The 27095-nt window shown below is 48.8% G+C and overlaps 1 protein-coding gene across 3 annotated transcripts in view; it reads left to right on the plus strand.

The window, feature by feature from the left end:
- Positions 1-27095, plus strand: part of LOC140408879 (gamma-aminobutyric acid receptor subunit beta-1-like) — a 609207-nt gene that overhangs the window by 551621 nt on the left and 30491 nt on the right. Inside the window, exon 9 of one of the 3 annotated variants that reach the window (XM_072496709.1) lies at positions 1266-2005. The exons of the other annotated variants lie outside the window; for them this stretch is intronic. Within the exon in view, the coding sequence (XP_072352810.1) occupies positions 1266-1346 (81 nt within the window). The 3' untranslated portion in view covers positions 1347-2005. Of the gene's footprint in view, positions 1-1265; positions 2006-27095 lie in introns of those variants that run through there. 3 annotated transcript variants of the gene reach the window in all.

The raw sequence follows: 27095 nt of genomic DNA on the forward strand, positions 1-27095 counted from the left end.
AACCAAAACAGTGCCCAACCCGCCCCAACCACCCTCACCGACCCGAAAGAGGAAAACACAGAGAAAAAGAAGAAACCCGGAGCAATGCAAAGGCCCCCCCCCCCTCAAAAAAAGAATAAACATAACAAATCAACCGCAGTTCCCAATCGCCCATCCCGACCCTCAATCTGTGTCCAACTTCTCGGCTGGAACAAAGGCCCACGCCTCCTCCGGAGACTCAAAATAATGGTGCCGGTCCTTGTAGGTAACCCTTTGTCGCGCCGGCTGCAACATGCCAAACTTCACCCCCTTCCTGTGCAACACCGCCTTTCCTCGATTGTACCCGGCCCTCCTCTTCGCCACCTCCGCACTCCAGTCCTGGTATATTCGAACCTCCGCGTTCTCCCACCTGCTGCTCCTCTCTTTCTTGGCCCACCTGAGCACACTCCCGATCAACGAACCGATGGAACCTCACCAGCACTGCCCGCAGAGGCTCGTTAGCCTTGGTCCTCCTTGCCAGCACTCTATGGGCCCCTTTCAGCTCCAGGGGCCCCTGAAAGGACCCTGCTCCCATCAGCGAGTTCAACATGGTGACCACATAGGCCCCCACGTCCGGCCCCTCCAGCACCTCCGGGAGGCCCAGAATCCGCAGATTCTTCCGCCTCGACCGATTCTCCATCTCCTCGAACCGCACCTGCCATTTCTTGTGGAGTGCCTTGTGCGCCTCCACCTTTACCGCCAAGCCCAAGATCTCATCCTCATTGTCAGAGATCTTTTGTCGAGCCTCGTGGATCGCCACCCCCTGGGCCATCTGTGTCTCCAGCAGCTTATCAATAGAAGCCTTCATCAGCTCTTTGCAGGTCCGCTTTAATCTCTCTGAAGCAGTGCTGGATACCCTCCTGCTGCTCCTCCACCCACTGCATCCATGCTGCCTGGTCTCCGCCCGCTGCCATTTTGATCTTCTTCCCTCGCACCTTCTTCGGGTCCACCACCACCTTTTTTGTCGCCCCGCTCCTAGTAGAAGCCATATACTGACGGGGAGCTGTTATAAACTCCTTCTCACACCGGGAAAAGTCAAAAAAGTGCCGTTGGGGGCCCTGAAAGAAGCCCAAAAGTCCGTTTTTGCGGGAGCCGCCGAATGTGCGACTTAGCTCCGCATAGCCGCAACCGGAAGTAGCATGGAGGATGTTTTCTGACTCACAGATAATCAGATTCAAAATACAGTAAAACGTCCAATTTACCATCTCTGTTGAACTATAAATCAGTTATTTTATTTTTATTTTCAGAGAGGCCAGAGGCCTGCAGAGAACTTCCAATACATATTAACCTACCATGGTCCATCTGTCTGTCTTCCTTGCGTTGAATAAACTTTAAATAGTTCAAAGAACCAGAGACACTTCTTACAGAAGATTTGGTGATGAAAAACAACATTTTCGTGTTGATTTTGGCATTTTTCAGTCATTTCGAATTCAATATTTGAAATCAGTCTTCAAGTACTTTAGTAGGAGTGTTCTCAAGCAGAATCTGGTACGAGGTTGCAGCAGAATGACTAATGTTCTGAACTGAGGTTTGCAGGTTCAGAAAAAGAGAGGCTGGAGGCGACTGACTAAAAACAATACAACTTATAAGTGACTGAGAACGAGGCAAAAACATATGGAAATAATGACAAATGCATAGATCTTTTAAGGGAAAAGGAAGAAGATGTAGGCACAAAAAAAAGCAAAACAAACAAAACATGATAGAAAACCATAAATGTTATGCCAAATGAATATTTATAAAAGAAAGACATGAAATGGAGCTCATAAGTAAAGACAGAACCCCCTGAGCCTGTCAAATTGCAGTTATTTGTTTTGTGTCAGAAGCAACAATGTTGGAAAGGAATGCGATTTTATCTTGTTGAAAGCGATTGTATAATGAATTCCAACTTGTGCCTACATCCTCTCCACTTACTAATTCAAACGCTAACCCTTTCAGTAATAACTATAATTTTTTAAATCATTATCATAGACCTAAATTGACACTGAATTTGGAAGGATAAATATTAAGAAAATCCATAGAACATTAAAATAAATATTCTCTGAAGAAATTATGTTCCTATTTTTGTATCATTCCCCAATGCTAAAGCAAGACTTTGGATTACGTATGCCAGTCTTCAGCCAATTTGATTCACTCTGCATAATATTAAGAAACGGCTGAAGGGACTGGATACTACAAAGGCTATGGATCCTGACAACATTCCAGCCAAAGGACTGAAGACTTGTGCTCCAGAACTTACTGTGCCCCCAGCCAAGCTATTTCGATACAGCTACAACACTGTCAATTACCCGGTAATGTTGAAAATTGCCAAGGTGAGTCCTATACACAAAAAACAGGACAAATCCAACCCGGCCAATTGCTGCCCCATTGGTCTACTCTCGATCATCAGCAACGTAATGAAAGGTCATCAGCACAGGCGGTGTGCCTACGCTACGTGGACTGCAGTGATTCAAGAAGGCAGCTCACCACCGTCTTATCAAGGGCAATTAGAAATGGAACAGTGGCACGGTGGCGCAGTGGTTTGATCCCAGCCCCGGGTCACCGTTTGCACATTTCCCCTTGTGTGCGTGGGTCTCACCCCCACAACCCAAAAAGTGCAGGGTAGTTGGATTGGCCGTCCTAAATTGCCCTTAATTGGAAAAAAAATTTAAATAATAATAATTTAATTTAGAAATGGGCAATAAATGCTGGCTCAGCTAGCGACAGCCACATCCCATGAACAAATAAAAAAGGTAGAAACTTTAGTTCAACCTTGTAGATTAGTTTGCAAAATTTCTGAAAGTCGCACGATCATATGATTCTGATTAACTTTAGTTGCATAAGTTTACAAATAAACATTGGTCTGCTTACACTATTTAAGTGTACTTTAAGAATGTTTTAGTCCCTTGGTTAAAATAATTGTCCCTGAAAATCCACATGGCCTGCAATTCCAGGTAATTTGACAGGATTGTAAATGCTGGGAATCTCCATCGCTGCCCACCTAGATTTTCCAGGATCTGAGAGGTTCCCGATTTTGCGTGGTTTTGGCCAGCTTCTGCACTGCTAGGGAGCAGTTGAACTCCAAATATACTGAAAAACTTGCAGGAGTGGGGAGTGACATTGTAGGCCATCCCCCCTCCACTTCACTAAGAGTGCAGATGTGCCCTGGGAGTTCCTTTTACGGGTACGTTTTCATCTTTGCTGCTTCGATAGTAATTTAGTGGAATCGATCACTGACCCAGTGTAAAACCAATCTGATTTTTCTTCCATAATGCCTCCATGCAGCAAATTTGAAAAGTAACTCCGCACATGTTTCATTGTTCCAGGGCTCAATCCAAGGATGTACTGCCCACCTGGAGGGGTCCACATCCCACAGGCACCCTTCAGTGGACCATTAATTCTGAACTGCTGAATGAGAAGTTGGGCTGATGGGAAATCCTGGACCCTTAGTTTTGCTAGGTCTACAGAATCCGCAAGTTTGAGCAGAAGCTGGCATGTCCAACCACATGACCAATTTCCAGCCTGCCTGGTTGGTGCATCTCAGAGTTCCGGCAGGAGTGCACCAATCAAGTCAAGGATTTTGGGATAAATTTTCAGTTGTCCCACACCCCATACCCCACACCCCAACGCCCCCACCAAAGGAATAATGGGGGAGGGTGCTCATAAATGCCAGCATCAATCAGCCTGTGGGAAAATTACACAATGCTATTTCTGGCATACCAGGTGACATCAGCCTCCTGTTGCCAGATCGTGTTGTTGTTTTTCATTTGTTCATTGGGTGCAGTGTCACTGGCTAGACCAACATTTGTTGCCCATCCATAATTGCCTTTGAGAAGGTGGTGGTGAGCCACCTTCTTGAACCCCTGCCATCCCTGCAGTTTAGGTACACCCACAATGCTGTTAGGAAGGGAGTTCCAGCATTAGTGAAGGAATGGTGATATAGTTCCAAGTCAAGATGGTGTGTGGTTTGAAGGGGTACATGCTGATGGTGGTGTTCCTCAGCATCTGCTATGCTTATCCTTCTGTGTGCTAGAAGTCACGGGTTCGCAAGGTCCTGTCAAAGGAGCCTTGGGTAGTTTACTGGGAAGTACAAGTTTTGTAAGGAAAGATATACTAGAGAAGTCTTAGAATGATGAACATATCTTAAAGGAAAACTTCAAAACAAAGATGAAAGAGTTGTGGCAAGACTTATTAACTATGACCTTTCAAAGTGGAAGTTTATATTTCGAAGCAGCTTTAAAGGGCAGCACGGTAGCATTGTGGATAGCACAATTGCTTCACAGGTCCAGGGTCCCAGGTTCGATTCCGGCTTGGGTTACTGTCTGTGCGGAGTCTGCACATCCTCCCCGTGTGTGCGTGGGTTTCCTCCGGGTGCTCCGGTTTCCTCCCACAGCCCAAGGATGTGCAGGTTAGATGGATTGGCCATGATAAATTGCCCTTCGTGTTCAAAATTGCCCTTAGTGTTGGGTAGGGTTACTGGGTTATGGGGATCAGGTGGAGGTGTTGACTTTGGGTAGGGTGGGATATCGTGAACCAACAATGCTTACGTTGCTTTCAACCAAAGTGATTTTTGTAAGGCCACAAAGAAACCACACCGCAATTTGGTGAAACAAAAACTTACTTTATTTTACAACTACTATTATAGGCATAAAAGCAAATTACTGCAGATGCTGGAATCTGAAACAAAAGAGAAAATGCTGTAAAATCTCAGCAGGTCTGGCTTCATCTGTAGGGAGAGAAAAGAGCTAACGTTTCGAGTCCAGATGACCCTTTGTCAAAGCTGGACAATTATATGCAGCTCCAGTAGCTACCTACTGGGTCTTCCTTAGTCGGTGCCTTCCTGGCCGACTCTATTTACACAGAGCCAGACATTATTAGAGGTCCCCCACACCCTTATCGGGGGAGGTCATATTCTGCAAGGTCCACAGGGTAGTTAATCATTCCCATCCCGGAAGGGTTATAACATCCCTCCCCCCAAAGTCTAAAGAACCCTCTGAAGACCATGGTGAAGGAGGGCATCAAACTCTCTTGACATTTGGCTGGACATCATGCACCCGAGGTATCGGGTCGGGCGGTGTTTATCTAGAAAGTGAACCCCGCACGAACGTCGTGGTGGCTGTAATTCCCGAGGCTGCGGTTCCGAAGGCTGTTCATCGGAGGCTTCCTGTCTTTCCATGTCCGAGTCTATGACTTCAGTCATGTCAGCATCTCGACTCCCTTGGGGCATCCATCATTGCCTGATCAGTCAGCAAATGTAGTTTGTGAAGGAGTTACAAGGACGAGGAAGTTTCCGAAGAAGTGGTCACGTAGACCGAATGTGATCAAGGTGCTTTCACATGAAACCGGCCCTGTTTGGCAGAGGATAAATCAAGAGACCCGTTGGGTGCTGTCAGCAATGTTTCAAAGAAACACTGAGCCACCTGGTACAAAGTGCCTGGGCGGTCGACATTGAATGGGGCAATGCTGTTGCTGCTCCTGGTTGTGGCGCACTTTCGTACCTATGTCTGGAAAAACCATATCAAGGATCAGGCCCATCAGCATTTCAGCAGGCACCACTGCAGTCATTGCTGTGCACGCATGGGTTTTGGATCCCATCCTTGTCGCCTGTTTTATAAGGCCATGAATAGTCCACACCGAGTTTTGTAGAAACAAAAACCTACTTTATCTTACAACTACTATTATATACAGTTCCAGGAGCTCCCTACAGGGTCTTTCTTCATCATAGCCAGATATTGTTAGAGGTCCCCCGCCCCCTTATTGGGGAACTCATATTCTCATGGAGTAGTTAATCATTCCCATCCCGTAAGACACATGTGGGTGAGAACAGTGAATAACAATGGTACCTGTCGAGATGTTGACTATCCAACATCTGCATAAGGAAAATTATGACAGCTGTAACTCCTGATGTTATAAGTGCATGTGGCCATGCAGCCGCTAAAGTAAGGTGCAGTTTGCACACTAATTTATAGAAATAAGGATCATATTAGGAAACACAGACTCAATGGGCCAAATGGCCTCCTTCTGTGCTGTAGGGATTCTATGATTCTATGACACTTACCGAAAGATCTTAACGCTATGGCCAGTGGTTCAATTGCTAAAGCAAATAGAAGCGGAGACAATGGACATCGCTGCCCCACAGCTCTATTCAGCGGAAAATAACCCAAGTTCAAGGCATTTGTGTGAACACTAGCAGTGGAAGGCCTATACACTAAACAAATCCATGATACAGACCATTGCCTAAAACCAATCCTCCTGAGAATCTCAAAGAGATATCCCACTCCACGCTATCAGAAGCTTTTTCGGCGTCCATGGAAACAATCACCTGCGGTTTGGGTATTTGAGAGGGGGGGGGGAAAGAATATTTAACAGCCAACGTATATTGACCCAACAATTGACAAAGCCTGTCTGGGCTTCCGAGATCACCTCTGGGAGGCAGGGCTCCAACCGCCATGCCAGTGCGTTTGCAAGTAATTTAACGTCTGCATTCAAAAGCGAGATGGATTGAAATGATCTACATTCCGTAGGGTCCTTGACCTTCTTAAGGATCAGAGAAATAGAAGCCTGTGCAAGTGTAATGAGCAATGAAACCTGGGGCAAGGAGTCACTGAACATATTGAATATTAAAGTCCTGCAAACTTCTTTTAAAACTCTTTGGGAAATCCATCAGTGCCAGGGGCTTTACCGTGTGCATTGCCCAATGCATTTCATAATTTCCTGAGGGCCCAATGGAGATTCCAACTCCTCCCACTAGTCCCTCTCCACCAATGGGAAGGACAGCCCATCCAAAAACTCCTTCATGGCTGAACCCTCCTCCCGGAGGCACCGAGCTATAAAGATCCTGATAAAATGTTTCAAAAGCCACGTTGACCCTCGGCGGGGCGGAAACCAAACTGCTACCCGAGTTCCTCATCTGCACAATCTCCCGGGAAGCAGCTTGAAACCTCAGCTGATGAGCTAAAAGGTGACTGACCTTCTCCCCGTGTTCATAAAATCCCCCCTCAAACGTCACAGCTGGCTCACCGCCTAACCCGTTGATAATAACTCAAATTACGTCTGCAGCTTGTCCCTACTTGTAAGTAACTCTGGGGTAGAGGCAAGCAAGTACTTATGGCCCGCCTTAAGGATGGAGTCCACCATCCTCGGCCACTCCACCCTCACAATCCTTTACATGTATGCTTTGTCGGCAATTATCTCCCCCTTGATGACCACCTTGAGGGGCGTCCCACAATATAGAAGATGAAATAAACTCACTCTTATTAAATTCAATATAATTCCCAGTGACAGAGGACATGCGTTTGCAAAATCTCTTGTCCGCCAAAAGCACCGTGTCCAATCTCCATGGTGGGTGTTGGGAGAGACCTGACTCTAGGATCAAATCCACAAAATGTGGGGCATGATCTGAAATCACAATTGCCGAATGTCCCGCCTTCTTCACCCAGTGGAGAAGTCTACCCTCCACAAAAGCGTATGTGAGCAAACCTGACGGACATAGGAAAAGAAAGAAAAAAATGTATCCCTCGGGTGCAAGATTAGCTGATGTGAATCCAGATCCGGAATGGAGGCGAGCAACTTGTCAATAAAACCCTTATCATCCCAATTTGCTGCAAAGACATTAACCAGGACTACTGAGATACCCGCCATGGACCCACTATCAATTACATGTCTGCCACTAGGATCAACCAATATTTTAGCAGCTCAAAATTGAATCCTTTTATTGATCAGAATTGCTGCCCCCGGGCCCTACCGTCAAAGCTTGAGTGAAATATTTGACCTACCCACCCCTTTCGTAAATGTGTCTGGTCCTTTACCCATAAATGAGTCACCTGCATTTTGTTAGATCAAATCAGGGCAGGACCTACGGAGCTATTGGTAGGGAGTTGGGGAGAGTTACAGAACAAAGAGATCTAAGAGTACATGTTCACAGTTCCGTCAAGGTGGAGTCGCAGGTGGACAGGGTGATGAAGAAGGCATTCAGCATGCAAGGTTTTATTAGTCAGAATATTGAATAACGGAGTTGGGACGTCTTGTTGAAGTTGTACAAGACATTGGTAAGTTCTGGTCACCCTATTATAGGAAGGATATTGTTAAACCAGAAAGAGTGCAGAAGAGATTTACAAGGATGCTACCAGGACTTGATGTTCTGAGCTATAAGGAGAGACTGGATAGGCTGGGACTTTTTTCCCTGGAGCGTCGGAGGCTTAGGGGTGAACTTATAGAGGTCTATAAAATAATGAGGAGCATGGTAAGGTAGATAGTCGACATCTTCTCCCAAAGGTAGGGGAGTCTAAAACCAGTGGGCTTAGGTTTAAGGTGAGAGGGGAGAGATAGAAAAGAGACTAGAAGGGAAGTTTCTTCACACAGAGGGTGGTGAGCATCTGGAACGGGCTGCCAGAGCAGTGGTAGAGGCGGGTATGATTTTGTCTTTTAAAAAGCAGTTAGACACTTACATGGGATGTAGAGGGATATAGGCCAAATGCGGGCAAGTTGGACTAGCTTAGTGATAGAAACTGGGCGGCATGGACAAGCTGGGCCGAAGGGTCTGTTTCCATGCTGCAAACATCCATGACTATGACTACATCAACATTCAGACTTTTAAGGTGAGCAAATACCCTCAACCTTTTCACTGTGCCATTAAACCCCTTACATTCCAGGTGACCAGCGAAATTGAGGCCCTCTCAAGCCCCTCAATTCAGACTCAGATATTTCCACCAAGAGGGGTCATCCAATAACTACTTAAGAGAGCACAAGCACCAGGCCCACCCGAGATGGCCATCGAACCCAGCAAGTCAAAATAAAGAAATATCTGTAGGGCGGGATTTACTGGCTGTTCACGCCGGTGGGATATTCTGATCCCACAATGGTGCATGGGTTTCCCAGAGACAAGAGTGCAGTCAATGGGAAATCCCGTTGACAACAGTGGGACCAGTAAATCCCACTGGCGGGCTGCCTATGCCGCCAGAAAACACGTGGTGCGTTGCTCAATAAATCCCGCCTGTAGTCACCATCAGCAAACTATCTCTGCCCCCCACCCCCTTCCCCTCACCTCCTTGTCCCCAAACAATACGACACCCAAATGTACATACAAATAACAGTGAGGTGAACAAAAACCACTAAACCCTATTTCGACTAACCATAACCATAAAACAGAATAAAAACATGAAGCTCCTTATCTAAAAACAAACTAATATAATGAGCTGCAGCTACTCCCAACACTCCACTCCATTTAGCTAACTCTTTGGCTAGCAGGACAGCCCCCGACCAGAGTGAAGGAAAATACCGACAAAAAAAGACACAAAGAATTTTAAAAAACTGAAAACATCATACTCCAACAGGGAGCTATATATTTCCCATAATAGTTATAACACGAAGAACAAAAGCCCCCATAACTTTAAGACCCCCCACTCAAATCCAACTTTCGAAACAGTCAGCCCTCACAAGAACAAAGGAGTGTGAATAAGTACAAGGAACCCCAACAACTCCCCATATCCACATGCCCACCCCCAACCTCCAAAAACCTCAGAGAAACCTCCATCAACTCGCACCCAACCCATGTTTTTTCACAAAAGATTCCGCCTCCTTCAGCACATCGAAGAAATAGTCTAACACCTCAAAGGTCTCTCTGAGCTGTGCGGTGTGCATCACCTCCACTCTTATACAGGGAAGCTATAGCCTTGTTAAACACCGCTCGCTTTCTTGCCAGCTCCGCACGAATGTCTTGATAAAGCCTGATGGTATGGCTTTCCCATTAATAGTCGCGACATTCCTTAGCCCATCACAAGGCCTGTTCCTTTTCCTGGAAGCTGTGGAACTTCACAATAACATTCTGGTTCATTGGGACGGGGCTTCTGTTGGAGTGTCCGGTGGGCTCGATCCAGCTCGGGAGGGGATGTGAATCCACACTCCCCCACCATCTTCCCAAACATCTTTGAAAAGTATTCTGTGGGATGGGTCTTCCATTCCCTCTGGCAACCCCTTGACCCGATTATTCTGCCTCCTGGAACTATTCTCCAGATCACTCCCTTTGTTTGGCCTTCAGTGCTTATTCACACCCGCCACCTGAGCCATCTCAGCTTCTAGAGAGGCAATATGGTCGCTATGCTGGCAGAGAGAGAGAGAGAGGGTGCACTTTTACCATCTCGTTGGTCTTCTCCAAGCCAACAGAATGGTAGCCAGGGCATCTTACATCAATTTACAGATGTCTCCAGTCACAACTTGTCATTGCCTCTCGAATTTCGCCGACAAGATGCCGGTAAGCATCTTGACTGTTAGTAGAGTAGCTGGAGTCTCAGTATTAGCCTCTGCCATTTTCTCAACTGAAGAGCCCGAGGAGCCTTCAATTGCGTCAATGACCGTCTACCTTCAAAATTCTTTGCCCTGGTCCTTCTGGGAACCTTATGCCATCAATCAAATTGGATTGTGCCCAGAAGCCTGTTCACTAACATTTCCCACCGAGGTGTGTGTATCTGCGCTGGTGGAGTGTGGGAATGACAGCTGTGCCACGACTATGGTTGCAACCTCAGAGTTCTCCTCCAAAAGGTTCTCCTCGGAGTCAGGAGAGGGTGCCCCAGGAATGGGCCGGCGCCGTCAGCTGGAGGACCTGTGAGAGAATGGACATGTGGTCAGTGGGAGGGATGGGTCAGTCAATAAGTCAATCATTATTCATGTTTGACAGGTCCTCTGGGTGGGGCCCGGTGACTCCTCACCTCTGCGGCCTCCGCCAGCCTCCGTGTGGCTGACTAATCTGTCCTCGGCCACAGGTCACCTCCAGGGCCTTCTCCTCAAAGGAGGTGAGGATTCTTAAGTCTGGCACCCCTCCGCCAGTCTGGACCTTCTCTCGACGATTATGGGAAAGCTTTTCCTGATGAGACACACAGAGAGCATCGTTAGTCACACGCGTGGTTCACAGTGGTGGGAGGGGGGTGGAGGAAGAGCCAGGGGTTGTGTGGGGAGTTGGGGCGTACGCTCCCTTGGGGGGGGGGGGGGGCGGGGGGTGCGGCATTTTGTGTCCACTAATATGTGCTGCCCGGTGTAAGTCGTTGAACATCTTTCGGCACTGAAGGCCAGACTTGGTCACACTCCCCGAGCTGACAGCTGCTGCCACCTCATCCCAGGCAGCACTGGCTGCCTTGTGGCTGGCTCTATTGGACCCTCAAGGGAACAGGACACCCCTCCTGTCCTCCACGGCATCTCGCAGCCTCCCCAGGTCAGCATCCCCGAATCTTGGGGCTGGTCTCCTCGGCACCATTATTGCGAGCAGGCTGGGGTTGACTGAGCTTAAGTGCTGCTCAATCCTGTTAGCGGAGGGTCGGCGAGCGCAGTCCCGGCGAGCCTTCATTTGCGACGAAGAGCCCGTGAGGCCTCGTTAAGTAGACCAATTAATGTTGAATTGTGTTGCTGGCCTCGCTGGGCAAAGCGCCGAGAAGTTCACGGCAATTCCCGCTCGCTCCCACACTTGGAAATTTTTCCAGAGAATTGTGCCCCATGTTTTGTTTTCCAAAAATTGGCATACTCACCTATAGTACACTATGAAAACATGGCTGCAGCAAAATACATGGCAAACACAAAATACTAAAATTATCGAACATATTCCCCAGTCTAACAGAAGTTTGCACGAACTCAAATATCTCGTTTTGTCTTTGAATTAAAAAATCTCATCTCAATAGTAAACCTTGAATTGCTCTAGTTAAGCACAGTCTTTATGTCACTCAGTTGCATCTGCAGTAGTGCAGTGGAATGTAATAAAACTGAAGAATCGCTGGATTTATTCATTCACATTTTGTCTTAATGGATATGAATAATGGACTATTCAATACTTACTGGTATAAGGCACATGCACAAAATTGTAGTAAAACTGCAAGACTTCATGCACTATGCATTTTTTTGTTGGTCTGAGAAATCCTGGGGCAGGAAAATAATTGAGGATTGCATATTTCTGATTTCCATTTTAACCAATTGCCACTTATAGAATGGTAACCTTTCCTGAAGCTGTTCTGATGCTATAACGCATGAGGTGATGTTTTCACCCATGTACATGCTCTGTGTGTTTGCTGTTAATCAATAATCATATGAAGTCACATCAGATGCAGACTTTTACTGAATGCACGTTGCATGTCGATTCACCAGGAAAGTTGTTCTTAATGGTCCCACCCAAGGCATTAGTTTGAAAAATCAAAATGCATCACAAACAGTGGAACCTTTTTGCTGAATGAAGTTGCTGGTCATGCTTTGTCACCTGTGAATGGAACAAATAGAAATGTTAATAAGTGGAACCCTAAGGCTGTTCACTGATAGTTTCTTGGTGGAAAGCGGTTAGGCATCTTTTTATTGGCTGTTTTGTTTCATTATGCTGTAACCAAATCAATATTTTCTAAGCCCTGTCAAAGCTAAAATTAAAGATCTTTAAGTAGGTCAGCTCTTTAAAAAGCGAGATTGATTTTGCTGAAAAACACAATACCGCACTCTACCCAATTCTGAGCTCTCATATATATAACTGAACTTGATTTTACAGTTGGACAGTATATCTTGACAATAGATGAGCTCCTCACAGGTCCTCCAAGGGGGAAATAAATTATATTCTTCCTCACGTCCATGAAATGACGGTCATTTAAATGTGGAAAGTGTTATATGCAGAGATTATAAATACATAATTTTTTGCATTCAATAGTCTACTGTTATTTATTCTTCATATATTTTGTAATTTCAATGCACTAATCCTTAGTCACACAATAGAAGGCATTATCTGCTGTGCAGTCAACGTACGTTAGACACGTACGTTAATTCTACTAATTAAGAATATATTACTTCCGTGAAAGCTGCAAAAACCCTGTTCAGATTAAAATATAATGTTCCAGAGCACTCACATTCTTGATCATCATGGCTACTAGATTTGAAGAGAGTTAAATCACAGTCTACATTGAAGACTAAAATCTATTTTTGCTCTTAAATAAGAACAGGTTGCTCTCCAAAGATTTTTTTAAAACCTTCAGTCTGTCAATTAAAGCTATTAACTGGGCATCTGCAAGCACTCATTTGCAATTTTTCAAATGCAGCTAGATTAAGTAAAGGCTCAGGAAGCTTGGATTGGATTTGTTTATTGTCACGTGTACCGAGGTACAGTGAAAAGTATTTTTCTGAGAGCAGCTCAACAGATCATTAAGTACATGGGAATAAAATAAAATAAACGAAAATACATAATAGGGCAACACAAGATACACGATGTAAATGCATAGACACCGGCATCGGGTGAAGCATACAAGGGTGTAGTGTTAATCAGGTCAGTCCATAAGAGGATCGTTTAGCAGTCTGGTAACAGCGGGGGAGAAGCTGTTTTTGAGTCTGTTCGTGCGTGTTCTCAGACTTTTGTATCTCCTGCCCGATGGAAGAAGTTGGAAGAGTGAGTAAGCCAGGTGGGAGGGGTCTTTGATTATGCTGCCCGCTTTCCCCAGGCAGCGGGAGGTGTAGATGGTGTCAATGGATGGGAGGCAGGTTTGTGTGATGGACTGGGCAGTGTTCACGACTCTCTGAAGTTTCTTGCGGTCCTGGGCCGAGCAGAGGCCATACCAGGCTGTGATGCAGCCCGATAGGATGCTTTCTATGGTGCATCTGTAAAAGTTGGTAAGAGTGGACTTTCGGGTGCGGCGATGACCAGCTGAGTCGCACGTTTCGGCAGCTCCCTGTGAAACGGACTTTTGGGCTCTTGATAGGAGCCCCAACGGCAATTTTGACAGCTAAAAACACTGTGCGGTAAACCAGAAGGGAATCCCCCCTGGATACGGATGGAAAAAGGAGGAGAGAGTGGCCAGATTGCAGTGGATCCTTTAGAACAGCGGCAAGGAAGGCAAGCAAAAACCAAGATGGCGTCGGAAGGTGGCAGTTTAACATGGGGCCCTGAACAACAAGAGTTCTTGAAATGCTGTGTAGAAGAGATCAAAAAGGAAATGAAGAAAGAGCTGTTGGCCCCGATACTACAGGCGATCGAAGGGCTAAAGGAGGAACAAAAGACCCAGGAGCGGGAGCTTCGGGTCGTGAAGGCAAAGGCAGCCGAGAATGAGGACGATATACAGGGCCTGGTGGTGAAGACGGAGACGCAGGAGGCACATCAGAAACGATGTGTGGAAAGGTTGGAGGCACTGGAAAACAACGCAAGGAGGAACAACCTGAGGATTCTTGGTCTTCCTGAAGGTGTGGAGGGAGCGGACGTCGGGGCATATGTGAGCACGATGCTGCACTCGTTAATGGGAGCGGAGGCCCCGGCGGGTCCGTTGGAGGTGGAGGGAGCATACCGAGTGATGGCGCGAGGACCGAGAGCAGGAGAAATTCCCAGAGCCATAGTGGTGAGATTCCTCCGTTTTAAGGATAGAGAAATGGCCCTTAGATGGGCGAAGAAAACTCGGAGCAGTAAATGGGAGAACGCGGTGATCCGCGTTTATCAAGACTGGAGTGCGGAGGTGGCGAGAAGGAGGGCGAGCTTTAATCGGGCCAAGGCGGTGCTTCATAAAAAGAAGATAAAATTTGGAATGCTGCAACCAGCAAGACTGTGGGTCACATATCGAGGGAGGCACCACTACTTTGAGACAGCGGATGAAGCGTGGACTTTTATTGTGGAAGAAAAACTGGAATGAGCGGGTTATTAAAAAGAACGTTCGAACAAAGTGGTGGGGCGAATGTGGGGGGCAAAGAGGGGTTTTATGTACTAATCCTGCGATGTGGTAACTTTTCTCTCTCCCACAGGTGGTGATGGGGGGAGGTGGGGAGGTGGAGGAGATGGGGCGTTGGCCATTGGGGGCGGGGCCAAGGGAGAAGTGCGGGCTTGGTTCCCGCGCTATGATAATCATGGCGGGAATAGAGAAGCAGGAAGGAGGGGGCGTCGCACGGTGCGAGCCGAGGTCACGGGGGGAAGCCGAGGTCAGCCAGAGTTTGCTGACTTCTGGGAGCAACATGGGGGGAGTAATTACGCTAGCGGGGGATCTAGCGGGGGGGTGGGAGGGGGGAATTACTGGGTTGCTGCTGCTGGGGAGAGGGGGGAGCTGGTATGGGAGAGGATGGGCGGGGGGGCACCGCCTGGGGGAGATACAGCTGCGTGGGAACCGGGTGAGGAGCTGGAAAAAGGTGATGGCTAATCGACAAGGGGGGGGGGGGGTAGGAAGCCCCCCAACTCGGCTGATCACGTGGAACGTGAGAGGGCTGAACGGGCCGATAAAGAGGGCACGGGTACTCGCACACCTTAAGAAACTTAAGGCAGATGTGGTTATGTTACAGGAAACGCACCTGAAACTGATAGACCAGGTTAGGCTACGCAAAGGATGGGTGGGGCAGGTGTTCCATTCGGGGCTAGATGCGAAAAACAGGGGGGTGGCTATATTAGTGGAGAAGCGGGTAATGTTCGAGGCAAAGACTATAGTGGCGGATAACGGGGGCAGATACGTGATGGTGAGTGGCAAACTACAGGGGGAGACGGTGGTTTTGGTAAACGTATATGCCCCGAACTGGGATGATGCCAATTTTATGAGGCGGATGCTAGGACGCATTCCGGACCTAGAGATGGGAAAGCTGATAATGGGGGGAGATTTTAATACGGTGTTGGAACCAGGGCTGGATAGGTCGAAGTCCAGGACTGGAAGGAGGCCGGCAGCAGCCAAGGTACTTAAAGATTTTATGGAGCAGATGGGAGGTGTAGACCCGTGGAGATTTAGCAGACCTAGGAGTAAGGAGTTCTCGTTTTTCTCCTATGTCCATAAAGTCTACTCACGAATAGACTTTTTTGTGCTGGGTAGGGCATTGATCCCGAAGGTGAGGGGAACGGAGTATACGGCTATAGCCATTTCGGATCACGCTCCACACTGGGTGGACTTGGAGATAGGGGAGGAAACAGGAGGGCGCCCACCCTGGAGAATGGACATGGGACTAATGGCAGATGAGGGGGTGTGTCTAAGGGTGAGGGGGTGCATTGAAAAGTACTTGGAACTCAATGATAATGGGGAGGTCCAGGTGGGAGTGGTCTGGGAGGCGTTGAAGGCGGTGGTTAGAGGGGAGCTGATATCAATAAGGGCACATAAAGGGAAGCAGGAGAGTAAGGAACGGGAGCGGTTGCTGCAAGAACTTTTGAGGGTGGACAGACAATATGCGGAAGCACCGGAGGAGGGACTGTACAGGGAAAGGCAAAGGCTACATGTAGAATTTGACTTGCTGACTACAGGCACTGCAGAGGCACAATGGAGGAAGGCACAGGGTGTACAGTACGAATATGGGGAGAAGGCGAGCAGGTTGCTGGCACACCAATTGAGGAAAAGGGGAGCAGCGAGAGAAATAGGGGGAGTGAGGGATGAGGAAGGAGAGATGGAGCGGGGAGCGGAGAGAGTGAATGGAGTGTTCAAGACATTTTATAAAAAATTATATGAAGCTCAACCCCCGGATGGGAGGGAGAGAATGATGGGCTTCTTGGATCGGCTGGTATTTCCCAAGGTGGAAGAGCAGGAAAGGGTGGGACTGGGAGCACAGATCGAGGTAGAAGAAGTGGTGAAAGGAATTAGGAGCATGCAGGCGGGAAAGGCCCCGGGACCGGATGGATTCCCAGTCGAATTCTATAGAAAATATGTGGACTTGCTCGCCCCGGTACTGACGAGGACCTTTAATGAGGCAAAGGAAAGGGGACAACTGCCCCCGACTATGTCTGAAGCAACGATATCGCTTCTCTTAAAGAAGGAAAAGGACCCGCTACAATGCGGGTCCTATAGACCTATTTCCCTCCTAAATGTAGATGCCAAGGTCCTGGCCAAGGTAATGGCAATGAGAATAGAGGAATGTGTCCCGGGGGTGGTCCACGAGGACCAAACTGGGTTTGTGAAGGGGAGACAGCTGAACACGAATATACGGAGGTTGTTAGGGGTAATGATGATGGCCCCACCAGAGGGAGAAACGGAGATAGTAGTGGCGATGGATGCCGAGAAAGCATTTGATAGAGTGGAGTGGGATTATTTGTGGGAGGTGTTGAGGAGATTTGGTTTTGGAGAGGGGTATGTTAGATGGGTGCAGCTGTTGTATAGGGCCCCAGTGGCGAGCGTGGTCACGAATGGACGGGGATCTGCATATTTTCGGCTCCATAGAGGGACAAGGCAGGGATGCCCTCTGTCCCCATTATTGTTTGCACTGGCGATTGAGCCCCTGGCGATAGCGTTGAGGGGTTCCAAGAAGTGGAGGGGAGTACTTAGGGGAGGAGAAGAGCACCGGGTATCTTTGTATGCGGACGATTTGCTACTATACGTGGCGGACCCGGCGGAGGGGATGCCAGAAATAATGCGGATACTTGGGGAGTTTGGGGATTTTTCAGGGTATAAATTGAACATGGGGAAAAGTGAATTGTTTGTGGTGCATCCAGGGGAGCAGAGTAGAGAAATAGAGGACCTACCATTGAGGAAGGTAACAAGGGACTTTCGTTACCTGGGGATCCAGATAGCTAAGAATTGGGGCACATTGCATAGGTTAAATTTAACGCGGTTGGTGGAACAGATGGAGGAGGATTTCAAGAGGTGGGATATGGTATCCCTGTCAATGGCAGGGAGGGTGCAGGCGGTTAAGATGGTGGTCCTCCCGAGATTCCTCTTTGTGTTTCAGTGCCTCCCGGTGGTGATCACGAAGGCTTTTTTTAAAAGGATTGAAAAGAGCATCATGGGTTTTGTGTGGGCCAGGAAGACCCCGAGAGTGAGGAAGGGATTCTTACAGCGTAGCAGGGATAGGGGGGGGCTGGCACTACCGAGCCTAAGTGAGTATTATTGGGCCGCTAATATTTCAATGGTGAGTAAGTGGATGGGAGAGGAGGAGGGAGCGGCGTGGAAGAGATTAGAGAGGGCGTCCTGTAGGGGGACTAGCCTACAGGCTATGGTGACAGCCCCATTGCCGTTCTCACCGAGGAACTACACCACAAGCCCGGTGGTGGTGGCTACACTGAAGATTTGGGGACAGTGGTGACGGCATAGGGGAAAGACTGGAGCCTTGGGGGGGTCCCCGATAAGAAACAACCATAGGTTTGCCCCGGGGGGAATGGATGGGGGATATGGAATGTGGCAAAGAGCAGGAATAACGCAACTGAAAGATCTGTTTGTGGATGGGAAGTTCGCGAGTCTGGGAGCGCTGACCGAGAAATATGGGTTGCCCCAAGGGAATGCATTCAGGTATATGCAACTGAGGGCTTTTGCGAGGCAACAGGTGAGGGAATTCCCGCAGCTCCCGACACAAGAGGTGCAGGACAGAGTGATCTCAAAGACATGGGTGGGGGATGGTAAGGTGTCAGATATATATAGGGAAATGAGGGACGAAGGGGAGACTATTGTAGATGAACTAAAAGGGAAATGGGAAGAAGAGCTGGGGGAGGAGATCGAGGAGGGGCTGTGGGCAGATGCCCTAAGCAGGGTAAACTCGTCGTCCTCGTGTGCCAGGCTAAGCCTGATTCAGTTTAAGGTATTACACAGGGCACATATGACTGGAGCACGGCTCAGTAAATTTTTTGGGGTGGAGGATAGGTGTGCGAGGTGCTCGAGAAGCCCAGCGAATCATACCCATATGTTTTGGTCATGCCCGGCACTACAGGGGTTTTGGATGGGGGTGACAAAGGTGCTTTCAAAAGTAGTAGGAGTCCGGGTCGAACCAAGCTGGGGGTTAGCTATATTTGGGGTTGCACAAGAGCCGGGAGTGCAGGAGGCGAGAGAGGCCGATGTTTTGGCCTTTGCGTCCCTAGTAGCCCGGCGCAGGATATTGCTAATGTGGAAAGAAGCCAAGCCCCCGGGGGTGGAGACCTGGATAAATGACATGGCGGGGTTTATAAAGCTAGAGCGGATTAAGTTCGTCCTAAGGGGGTCGGCTCAAGGGTTCACCAGGCGGTGGCAACCGTTCGTCGAATACCTCGCAGAAAGATAGACGGAATGGGAAAAAGAAGGCAGCAGCAGCAGCCCAGGATCGGGGGGGGGGGGGGGGGGGAGGAGGAACCAGAAGGACTCTCAGGGTTGTTAATATATACTGTATAGTATGTATAGGTCGTTGCTACAGATAATTATATATTGGACTGTTAAATTATATTTTTGGAGAGTGTTACTTGTGACAAGGCAGTTGCCAATTAGGGCTAGTTTTCATTTTTGTTATTTATTATTTATTCATTTTTTGTTTATAAAATAGGTCATTGTTATTTGTGTTGTTATAATATTGTGTAAAGGATGCACAATGTGCTGTGTTGGTTGACCAAAAATGTTCAATAAAATATTTAATTTTAAAAAAAAGTTGGTAAGAGTTAATGTGGACATGATGAATTTCCTTAGTTTCCTGAGGAAGCATAGGCGCTGTTGTGCTTTCTTGGTGGTAGTGTTGACATGACTGGACCAGGACAGAGATGTGTACCCCCAGGAATCTGAAGCTGCTAACCATCTCCACCTTGGCCCCGTTGATGCTAAGAGGCATGTGTCTCCACTGGAAAGAGACTGAGCATGTGTGCTGTGTCCTTATATATGGGTTGGTGTAATGCCATCCTGTGGTAGTGTCACCTGTGTGTACCTTGAATGCCCATTGGTCGTGTCCTACCTTACTGACCTTTTGGTTGACTGTCTGTGTGTCATGTCTCTGATGCTCCCTCGAGTGTCTAGCTAGGTGTAGTGTATGTACATTAACCCCTTGTGTACTTACAGTGATGTATATCACCACATACAGTACTTTGCTTCCTGAAGTCAGTGACCAGCTCTTTAATTTTGCTGGCATTGAGGGAGAGATTGTTGTCGCTGCACCACTCCACTAGGTTCTCTATCTCCCTCCTGTATTCTGACATGTTGTTATACAAGATCTGGCCCACTATGGTCGTATCATCGGCAAACTTGTAGATGGAGTTGGAACCAAATTTTGCCACGCAGTTGTGTGTGTTCAGGGAGTAGAGTAGGGGGCTAAGTCCACAGCCTTGCGGGGCCCCGGTATTGAGGACTATTGTGGAGGAGGTGTTGTTCTTTATTCTTACTGATTGTGGTCTGTGGGTCAGAAAGTAGAGGATCCAGTTGCAGAGTGAGGAGCCAAGTCCTAGGTTTTGGAGCATTGATATGAGCTTGGCTGGGATTATGTGTTGAAGGCGGAGCTGTAGTCAATAAATAGGAGTCTGATGTAGGAGTCTTGTTGTCGAGATGCTGCAGGGATGAGTGTAGGGCCAGGGAAATGGCATCTGCTGTGGACTGGTTGCTACAGTACGCAAATTGCAGTGGATCAAGCCGTTTTGGGAGTATAGAGGTGATGTGCTTCATGACCAAACTCTCGAAGCACTTCATTACGACTGAAGTCAGGGCCACCGGACGGTAGTCATTGAGGTATGTTGCCTGGTTCTTCTTTGACACCGGTATGATGGTGGTATTCTTGAAGCAGGTTGGGACCTCGGAGTGGAGTAGGGACAGTTTAAAAGATGTCCGTGAACATATCTGACAGCTGGTCCGTGCACGCTCTGAGTGCACGACCAGGGATCGCGTCCGGACCCGTCGCCTTAAGAGGGTTCACTTTCAGGAAGGGCAATCTGACTTCGGAATGTGATGGTGGGTATGGGTGAGTTATGGGCTGCTGGGCACTCAACAGCGGATCATTGGTTTCCTGCTCGAACCGAGCATAGAATGCATTGAGTTCACCGGGGAGGGGTGCGAAGCTGCTGGAGATACAGCTCGGCTTCGCTTTGTAGCCCGTTATGTTGTTTAGACCGTGCCACAAACGGCGAGACTCTGTAACGCTAGTCTGTGACTCTGGCTTGGTCTGATATTCTCTCTTGGCATCTCGGATGGCTTTGCGGAGGTCGTATTCAGGTAGTTAAGTAGCTTGTTCACTTCCTGAGAATTTAAAAAAATTCTTTCATGGGATGTGGGTGTTGCCGGCAAGGCCGGAATTTGACTGTGGGTCTAGGCGTCACATGAGTCTAGGTGGCACGGTGGCTCAGTGTTTAGCACTGCTGCCTCACAGCACCAGGGACCCGGGTTCGATTCCAGCCTTGGGTGACTGTCTCCCTGGGCGGGATTCTCCCATTCGGCGGCAGAGTGTCCACGCCATAGGAAACGCCAATGCGTTTCACGACGGCGTGAACGGGCCGCTGGGTGTACCGATTCTGGACCCTATAGGGGGCCAGCAAGGCGCTGGAGCGGTTCACGCTGCTCCAGCCTCCCACCTGGCGCGCACTGTGCGCCGTGCCAACCCGCGCATGCGCAGTGGCCTCCCTCAACGTGCCGGTCCCGACGCAACATGGCGCAGGAGTTCAGGGGCCGGCACGTAAGAAAATGGGCACGGGGAACGAGCGGCCGGCCCACCAATCGGTGGGCCCGTATCGCGGGCCAAGCCACATCGGAGGCCCCCCCGGGGTCAGAGCCCCACTCCCTCCCCCACAGGCCGCCCCCTGACCCTGCGCACAGAGTTCCCACCGGCTGCAACCAGGTGTGGATGGCGGCGGCAGGATTCTGTCTTTTCAGAGCGGCCGCTCGGCCCATTTGGGCCGGAGAATCGGCGGCCCGGCCGCAGCCCGCAACCGGCGCCGCGCCAAACATGATTGGCGCCGATTCTCCGCTCTGTGAAGAATCGCGTGCCGGCGTCGGGGCGGCATGGCGCGGTTGCGGGAATTCTCCACCCGGCGCAGGCCTGGGAGAATCCCGCCCCATGTGTCTGCATGTTTCCTCCGGGTGCTCCAGTTTCCTCCCACAGTCCAATGATGTGCAGGTTAGGTGGGATTGGCCATGCTAAATTGCCCCTTAGTTTCCAGGGATGTGCAGGTTAGGTCTGGGTTTATTGGGTAAGGTTGGGGTGGGCGGGGAGTCTGGGTCTCTTTCGGAGGGTCAATATAAACTTGATGGGCCGAAAGCCCTTCAGCACTGTTGGAATTCTATGATTGATGTGGACCAGATCAGGTAGTAATGGCAGATTCCCTTCCCTGAAGGATTTCATATGGGCTTTTACAACAATTGATAATAGTTTAACAGCCACTACTACTGAGGCTGGCATTCAATTTCAGATTTTATTAATTGCATTTTATTGCAGCAATTTTAAACCCATGTCCTCAGAGCATTAGGCTGTACCTTTAGATTACTAGTCCAGTGTCATTACCACTACTCCACACCTACCCGTATTACAAGGTAATTTGTGCAGTTATGTCATTACCACCAAAAAAAGCACATTCTCATGAAATCCCACCAGCTCTTCAGCAGGGCCTGCAGGACACTGTGAGCTCTGTGCTTGAATACGATAGGACTGAAAAAATTCTGTTCTGCAATCAGCCTAGTTACATATTTAATATGGGCTCCAGGCATGAATGGACATTTTTACTTTGAGATAATACAATGTTTCTGAGCTTTAGAAAGTAAAAGATGCCTTAAAGGTAGCTCGAAAGAGATTAAATCTTCATTCCTGGCTCTTGACATCATTGTGACAGCTGCAAGCACTAGCAAAACAAAGATTCAATGAAGTATATGAAGGAAATGGGTTAATTATCGACCACATAATAAACACATCTTGAAGCAGCACTTCGGATGCCGGAGCTGCTTATGTGGTGGGAGGAGGGCTGGATAGCTCAGTTGGCTGGACAGTTTTAGCATATGGGTCAGATTAAAGCCATCAGCACATGGTTTGATTCCTGTTCTGGTTGAGGCAGACTCAGGATCTGCCTCCTCTCCCTAATCGTAGTCAAAAACCATGCGAGTTTGGCGAACAGCTGCCAAGAACCTTTCTTCTGTCAGGGAACCGAAGAAGGAGATACATATACATCGTGCTGGACAGCTTTAGCAAATGGCCACGAGAGTGACATCAACAATGCTCTAGATTTGGAGGGTGTTACTATTTTGAAAAACAGTACCCTCTCATTCTGTTTTGTCATTCCACTGGGGAAAGTGATCCAAGTGTTCACCCCAATGTCATCATGCTGCACGTTGATTGCGGCCTCCCAAGGAAGCTTGTAATTAAATTATGGTGGAAGGTGTCTTCAGGTCATATTTCAGCAGCCAGGGCAATTCCTTCACTGCCTGTCTAGTGAAGCAGGCAGCAGAAGCAATTTTCCTCAGACCTTCCCAAACAGATAAGCCGAATTTCAAGGGTGAGTTCAGTTTCCATCTTGATTCATATCTTGCATCCCTCCTTTCATTCTCTTCTTCTTCCAAAAATAGAGAGAAAGCCCACAGAGTTTCCATTATGTATTTCATATTCTGGTACTCAACTTCTGTAAACAAAAGAGTGCATAAATTTTTTTTTAAGTTAAATAGCGAGCAGCTAAAGAAAAATGATACGACAATAAAAATTTATCCAGGAAAATCCTGCAGATGAAGTTCTGTTTCTGGCAGATGGAATTCAATGTTGCCAAGTGTGAGGCTATCCATTTTGGGAGGAATAACAGCAGAATGGATTATTATTTAAACGGTAAGATGTTAAAACATGCTGCTGTGCAGAGGGACCTGGGTGTGCTGGTGCACGAGTCGCAAAACGTTGATGTGCAGGTGCAACAGGTGATTAAGAAGGCTAATCGAGTTTTGTCTTTCGTTGCTAGAGGGATGGATTTCAAGACTAGGGAGGTTATGCTGCAATTGTATAGGGTGTTGGTGAGGCCGCATCTGGAGTATTGTGTTCAGTTTTGGTCTCCTTTCCTGAGAAAGGACATATTGGCACTAGAGGGAGTGCAGAGGAGATTCACTAGGTTGATCCCAGAGTTGAGGGGATTAGATTATGATGAGAGGTTGAGTAGACTGGGACTGTACTCATTGGAGTTTAGAAGGATGCGGGGGGATCTTATTGAGACATATAAAATTATGAAGAGAATAGATAGGATAGATGCGGGCAGGTTGTTTCCACTGGTCGGGGAAAGCAGAACTAGGGGCCATAGCCTCAAAATAAGGGGAGGTAGATTTAGGACGGCGTGTAGGAGGAACTTCTTCACCCAAAGGGTTGTGAATCTCTGGAATTCCTTACCCAGTGAAGCAGTTGAGGCTCCTTCTTTAAACGTTTTTAAGAAAAAGATAGATGCCTTTCTAAAGAATAAAGGGATTCGGGGATATGGTGTACGGGCCGGAGAGTAGAGCTGAGTCCACAAAGATCAGCCATGATCTAATTAAATGGTGGAGCAGGCTCGAGGGGCCAGATGGCCTACTCCTGTTCCTAGTTCTTATGTTCTTATGTTGTACCTTCCTCAAACTTAGAACACATTTTAACTAATGTTATTATTTTAGGACCTATTCATTGGAGCTGAGATAAGAGTTGACTGGGGCTGGTGCTGCTAAATCAACACTTGACTTTGTGTTTGTGCCATTTTAATTAGAGTTTTGTATTTTTGGCCATCAAATAATGTTGCTTTGCTTGATTGACACTGGCCAAATGGAGTCACAAAGTTCCCTTGAGTCACTTTTGGCGCAGTTTTCCCACTTCAATCAGGGCATGCTGCGTGAATCGCGGGAGAGGCCCAAATCGAGATTCGTGCTGGATGCGAACCAGTTTTCAAGTCACCCACCCGTTCCCGATGGCAAGTTCCGGAACTCACCCAAAAATGGCAAGAAGATCATTAAGCCTAATTTGATTTCATTTCAATCTCATTAGCGAGATTGAAGTTGAATGCGGTGGCCTCCCATGAAGTATGCGACTCCCCAGCAAGAAGTCACGTGGGCATTGTTTAGTACTTCTCTACAAAAACATGACGCTGTCACAATAGCCACCGAGGCGAGGTGACGGGGTGAGGAGCCCTTTCCATTTACTGGCATGCGGCACAAGGGCAACGGAGCTGCTGCCACAGTGCTCAGGGTGTTGGGTTGGAGGGGGGAGTTGCAGGGTCCAGGTGGGGGTCACCCCTGGACCGGGAGGGCGTGAGAGTCTGTGAAGCCTTCAAGCCATCTTTAAACATTGTGGAGACCTATAACAGAGGCACCTGCAGCTCCAGCCTGTCTCTCCAACCAAACTCTCTGCAGCATCTCTCATGAAAGTCAATTCCATCCTCTATGACTGTGAGCCGCCTCTAACTTCTCAGCTGAAGGCTATTTCAAATGAGGAATTAGCCTCGTTAGTTGTGAGAGCACTTCACGGTCCTGAACTCTCAAGTGCCTCCTCGAAGGAACAGGTGCCATGTCTGAGAGGATGATTCGTGGACTGGATGTCCCGCAACTTTGATGCCTGAACAGTGTGACTGAACTCTAGGAGCATCAGCACCGTAGAGGCGTAGAGGCAGTTACCAACAATCAAACACTAAAGAACAGGGCTTCACCACTGAGGATCCTTTTGCGAACAAAGTGTAGATGTCTGGATTAGCGGAGAACAGCTGAGCATGGACTCCCTAATGTTGCTGGCAGAGACCTGGGCCGGGATTCTCCGAGCCTCCGTGCCGAAATCGCGCTCGGCGCGGGGGCGGAAATGGGGCCGCAGACCCGCGATTGGGTCTGACGCCAGGACGTGAACCTCCAGCGATCGGAGAATCGGTGCCAGTCATGCACGGGCAGTCAGGGGCCATGGAAAGGGTCCCCGCGGCGATTCTCCACAATCGACCGGCCGAGTTCCCGCCAGCGTGGTTCACGTACGGTTCCACCCGCGGGAGCTCGGCGTTGCAGCTGCAGTGGCCATCCTGGTGGGGGAGGGGGGGGGTCAGTCGCCGGGGGGGGCTCCATGATGGCCAGGCCCGCGATCGGGGGCCACCAATAGGCGAGTGCGCGCAATCTGGGGGGGGTGGCCTACCTTCTGCGCTGGCCCGCTATGTGGCTCCACCATGTTGCGTGGTCCCGGCGCCGCAGACGGCCGTCGCGGGCAAACGCGGACCCGTGGCCGGGAGTGCAGGGCCGCGTATCGGCAGCCGGAGCTGCGCGGAGCACTCCAGCACCGTGCTGGCACCCTGTGGGCCACGGAATCGCTGGGCCAAGCGGCCCATTGGCACCGGTGTGAAACACTCCGGTGTTTACCACAGCGACAACACTTAGCCCCGTTTTGGAGAATCCCGGCCCTGGGGTCTAGTGGCTCCTGATCTGACCGGGAGTGATTGTGCAGAGCGAGGTTTGTCAGCACAACTGGCTCGCTGGATGGCATACTGAAAAAAAGCAGGACAGTCATGGTAAGGGTGGAGGAGACCTGCGGGATTTGAAGGTCCTGGGATGGAAGTCCTAACTGATTGTCGGTCTCTCTCATTCTCTAATACCTTCCAGATATAAATATGTATGCTGATGGGGATCCCGCAGAGGCTGCCTTCGCTATGCTTGTCGCAACCGAGGCGGGCAGGCGCCGAAGGCGACAGCAAGGCCAACACAGGAAGAGGTGACACCACATGTGCAGGGGCCCACTGCACACCGTGAAAAGCCGGCCGTTAATCAGGCTGAGGAGGGGGTAGAAGGGGAGGTCAGCGATGTGCAATGGTATATAGGAATCATTGGTCCTTCTATGACGAGCAGCATATGCGGGACTGAGTCTCAACAGGGAGACAGTGCGGAACCTGTGCCACACCCTCACGGACATGGCATTCTGTGGAGGAGGACACTTGCGCCCAGTGGCCATGAAGGTCACTGCAGCACTAAACGTTTTTGCCACCTGGTCATTCCAGAGCTCGAGTGGGGACCCGTGTGGCATTTCCCAATCGTCAACCCATAGGTGCATCCAGGAGGTCACAAATGCTCTGTATGCCCGGGCATCAGACTATATCACCTTCAACCACGCTCACCAAGATGCCCAGGCTGCAGGTTTTGTCGCCAACACCTGGATACCCCAGGTCCGGAGGGGGGGCCATCAATGGCACAAAATGAAAATGAAAATCACTTATTGTCACAAGTAGGCTTCAAATGAAGTTATTGTGAAAAGCCCCTAGTCGCCACATTCCGGCGCCTGTTCGGGGAGGCTGTTACGGGAATTGAACCGTGCTGCTGGCCTGCCTTCAAAGCCAGCGATTTAGCCCTGTGCTAAACAGCCCCGAATGTCACACTGTGAGCACCGGTGCATCACGGAGTGTCCTATATTAACAGGAAGGGTTCCACATGCTGAATGTTGAGATCATGTGGGACCACCACCTCAGGATCATGTCCATGTGTGCCCGTTACCCTGGGAGTATTCTTTTTTTTTTAAATTATTTTTATTCAATTTTAGCAAATTTTCAACAAAACCCCCCCCCTTACAGA

The sequence above is a fragment of the Scyliorhinus torazame genome, chromosome 3, assembly GCF_047496885.1.
Source record: "Scyliorhinus torazame isolate Kashiwa2021f chromosome 3, sScyTor2.1, whole genome shotgun sequence".
NCBI lineage: Eukaryota > Metazoa > Chordata > Chondrichthyes > Carcharhiniformes > Scyliorhinidae > Scyliorhinus > Scyliorhinus torazame.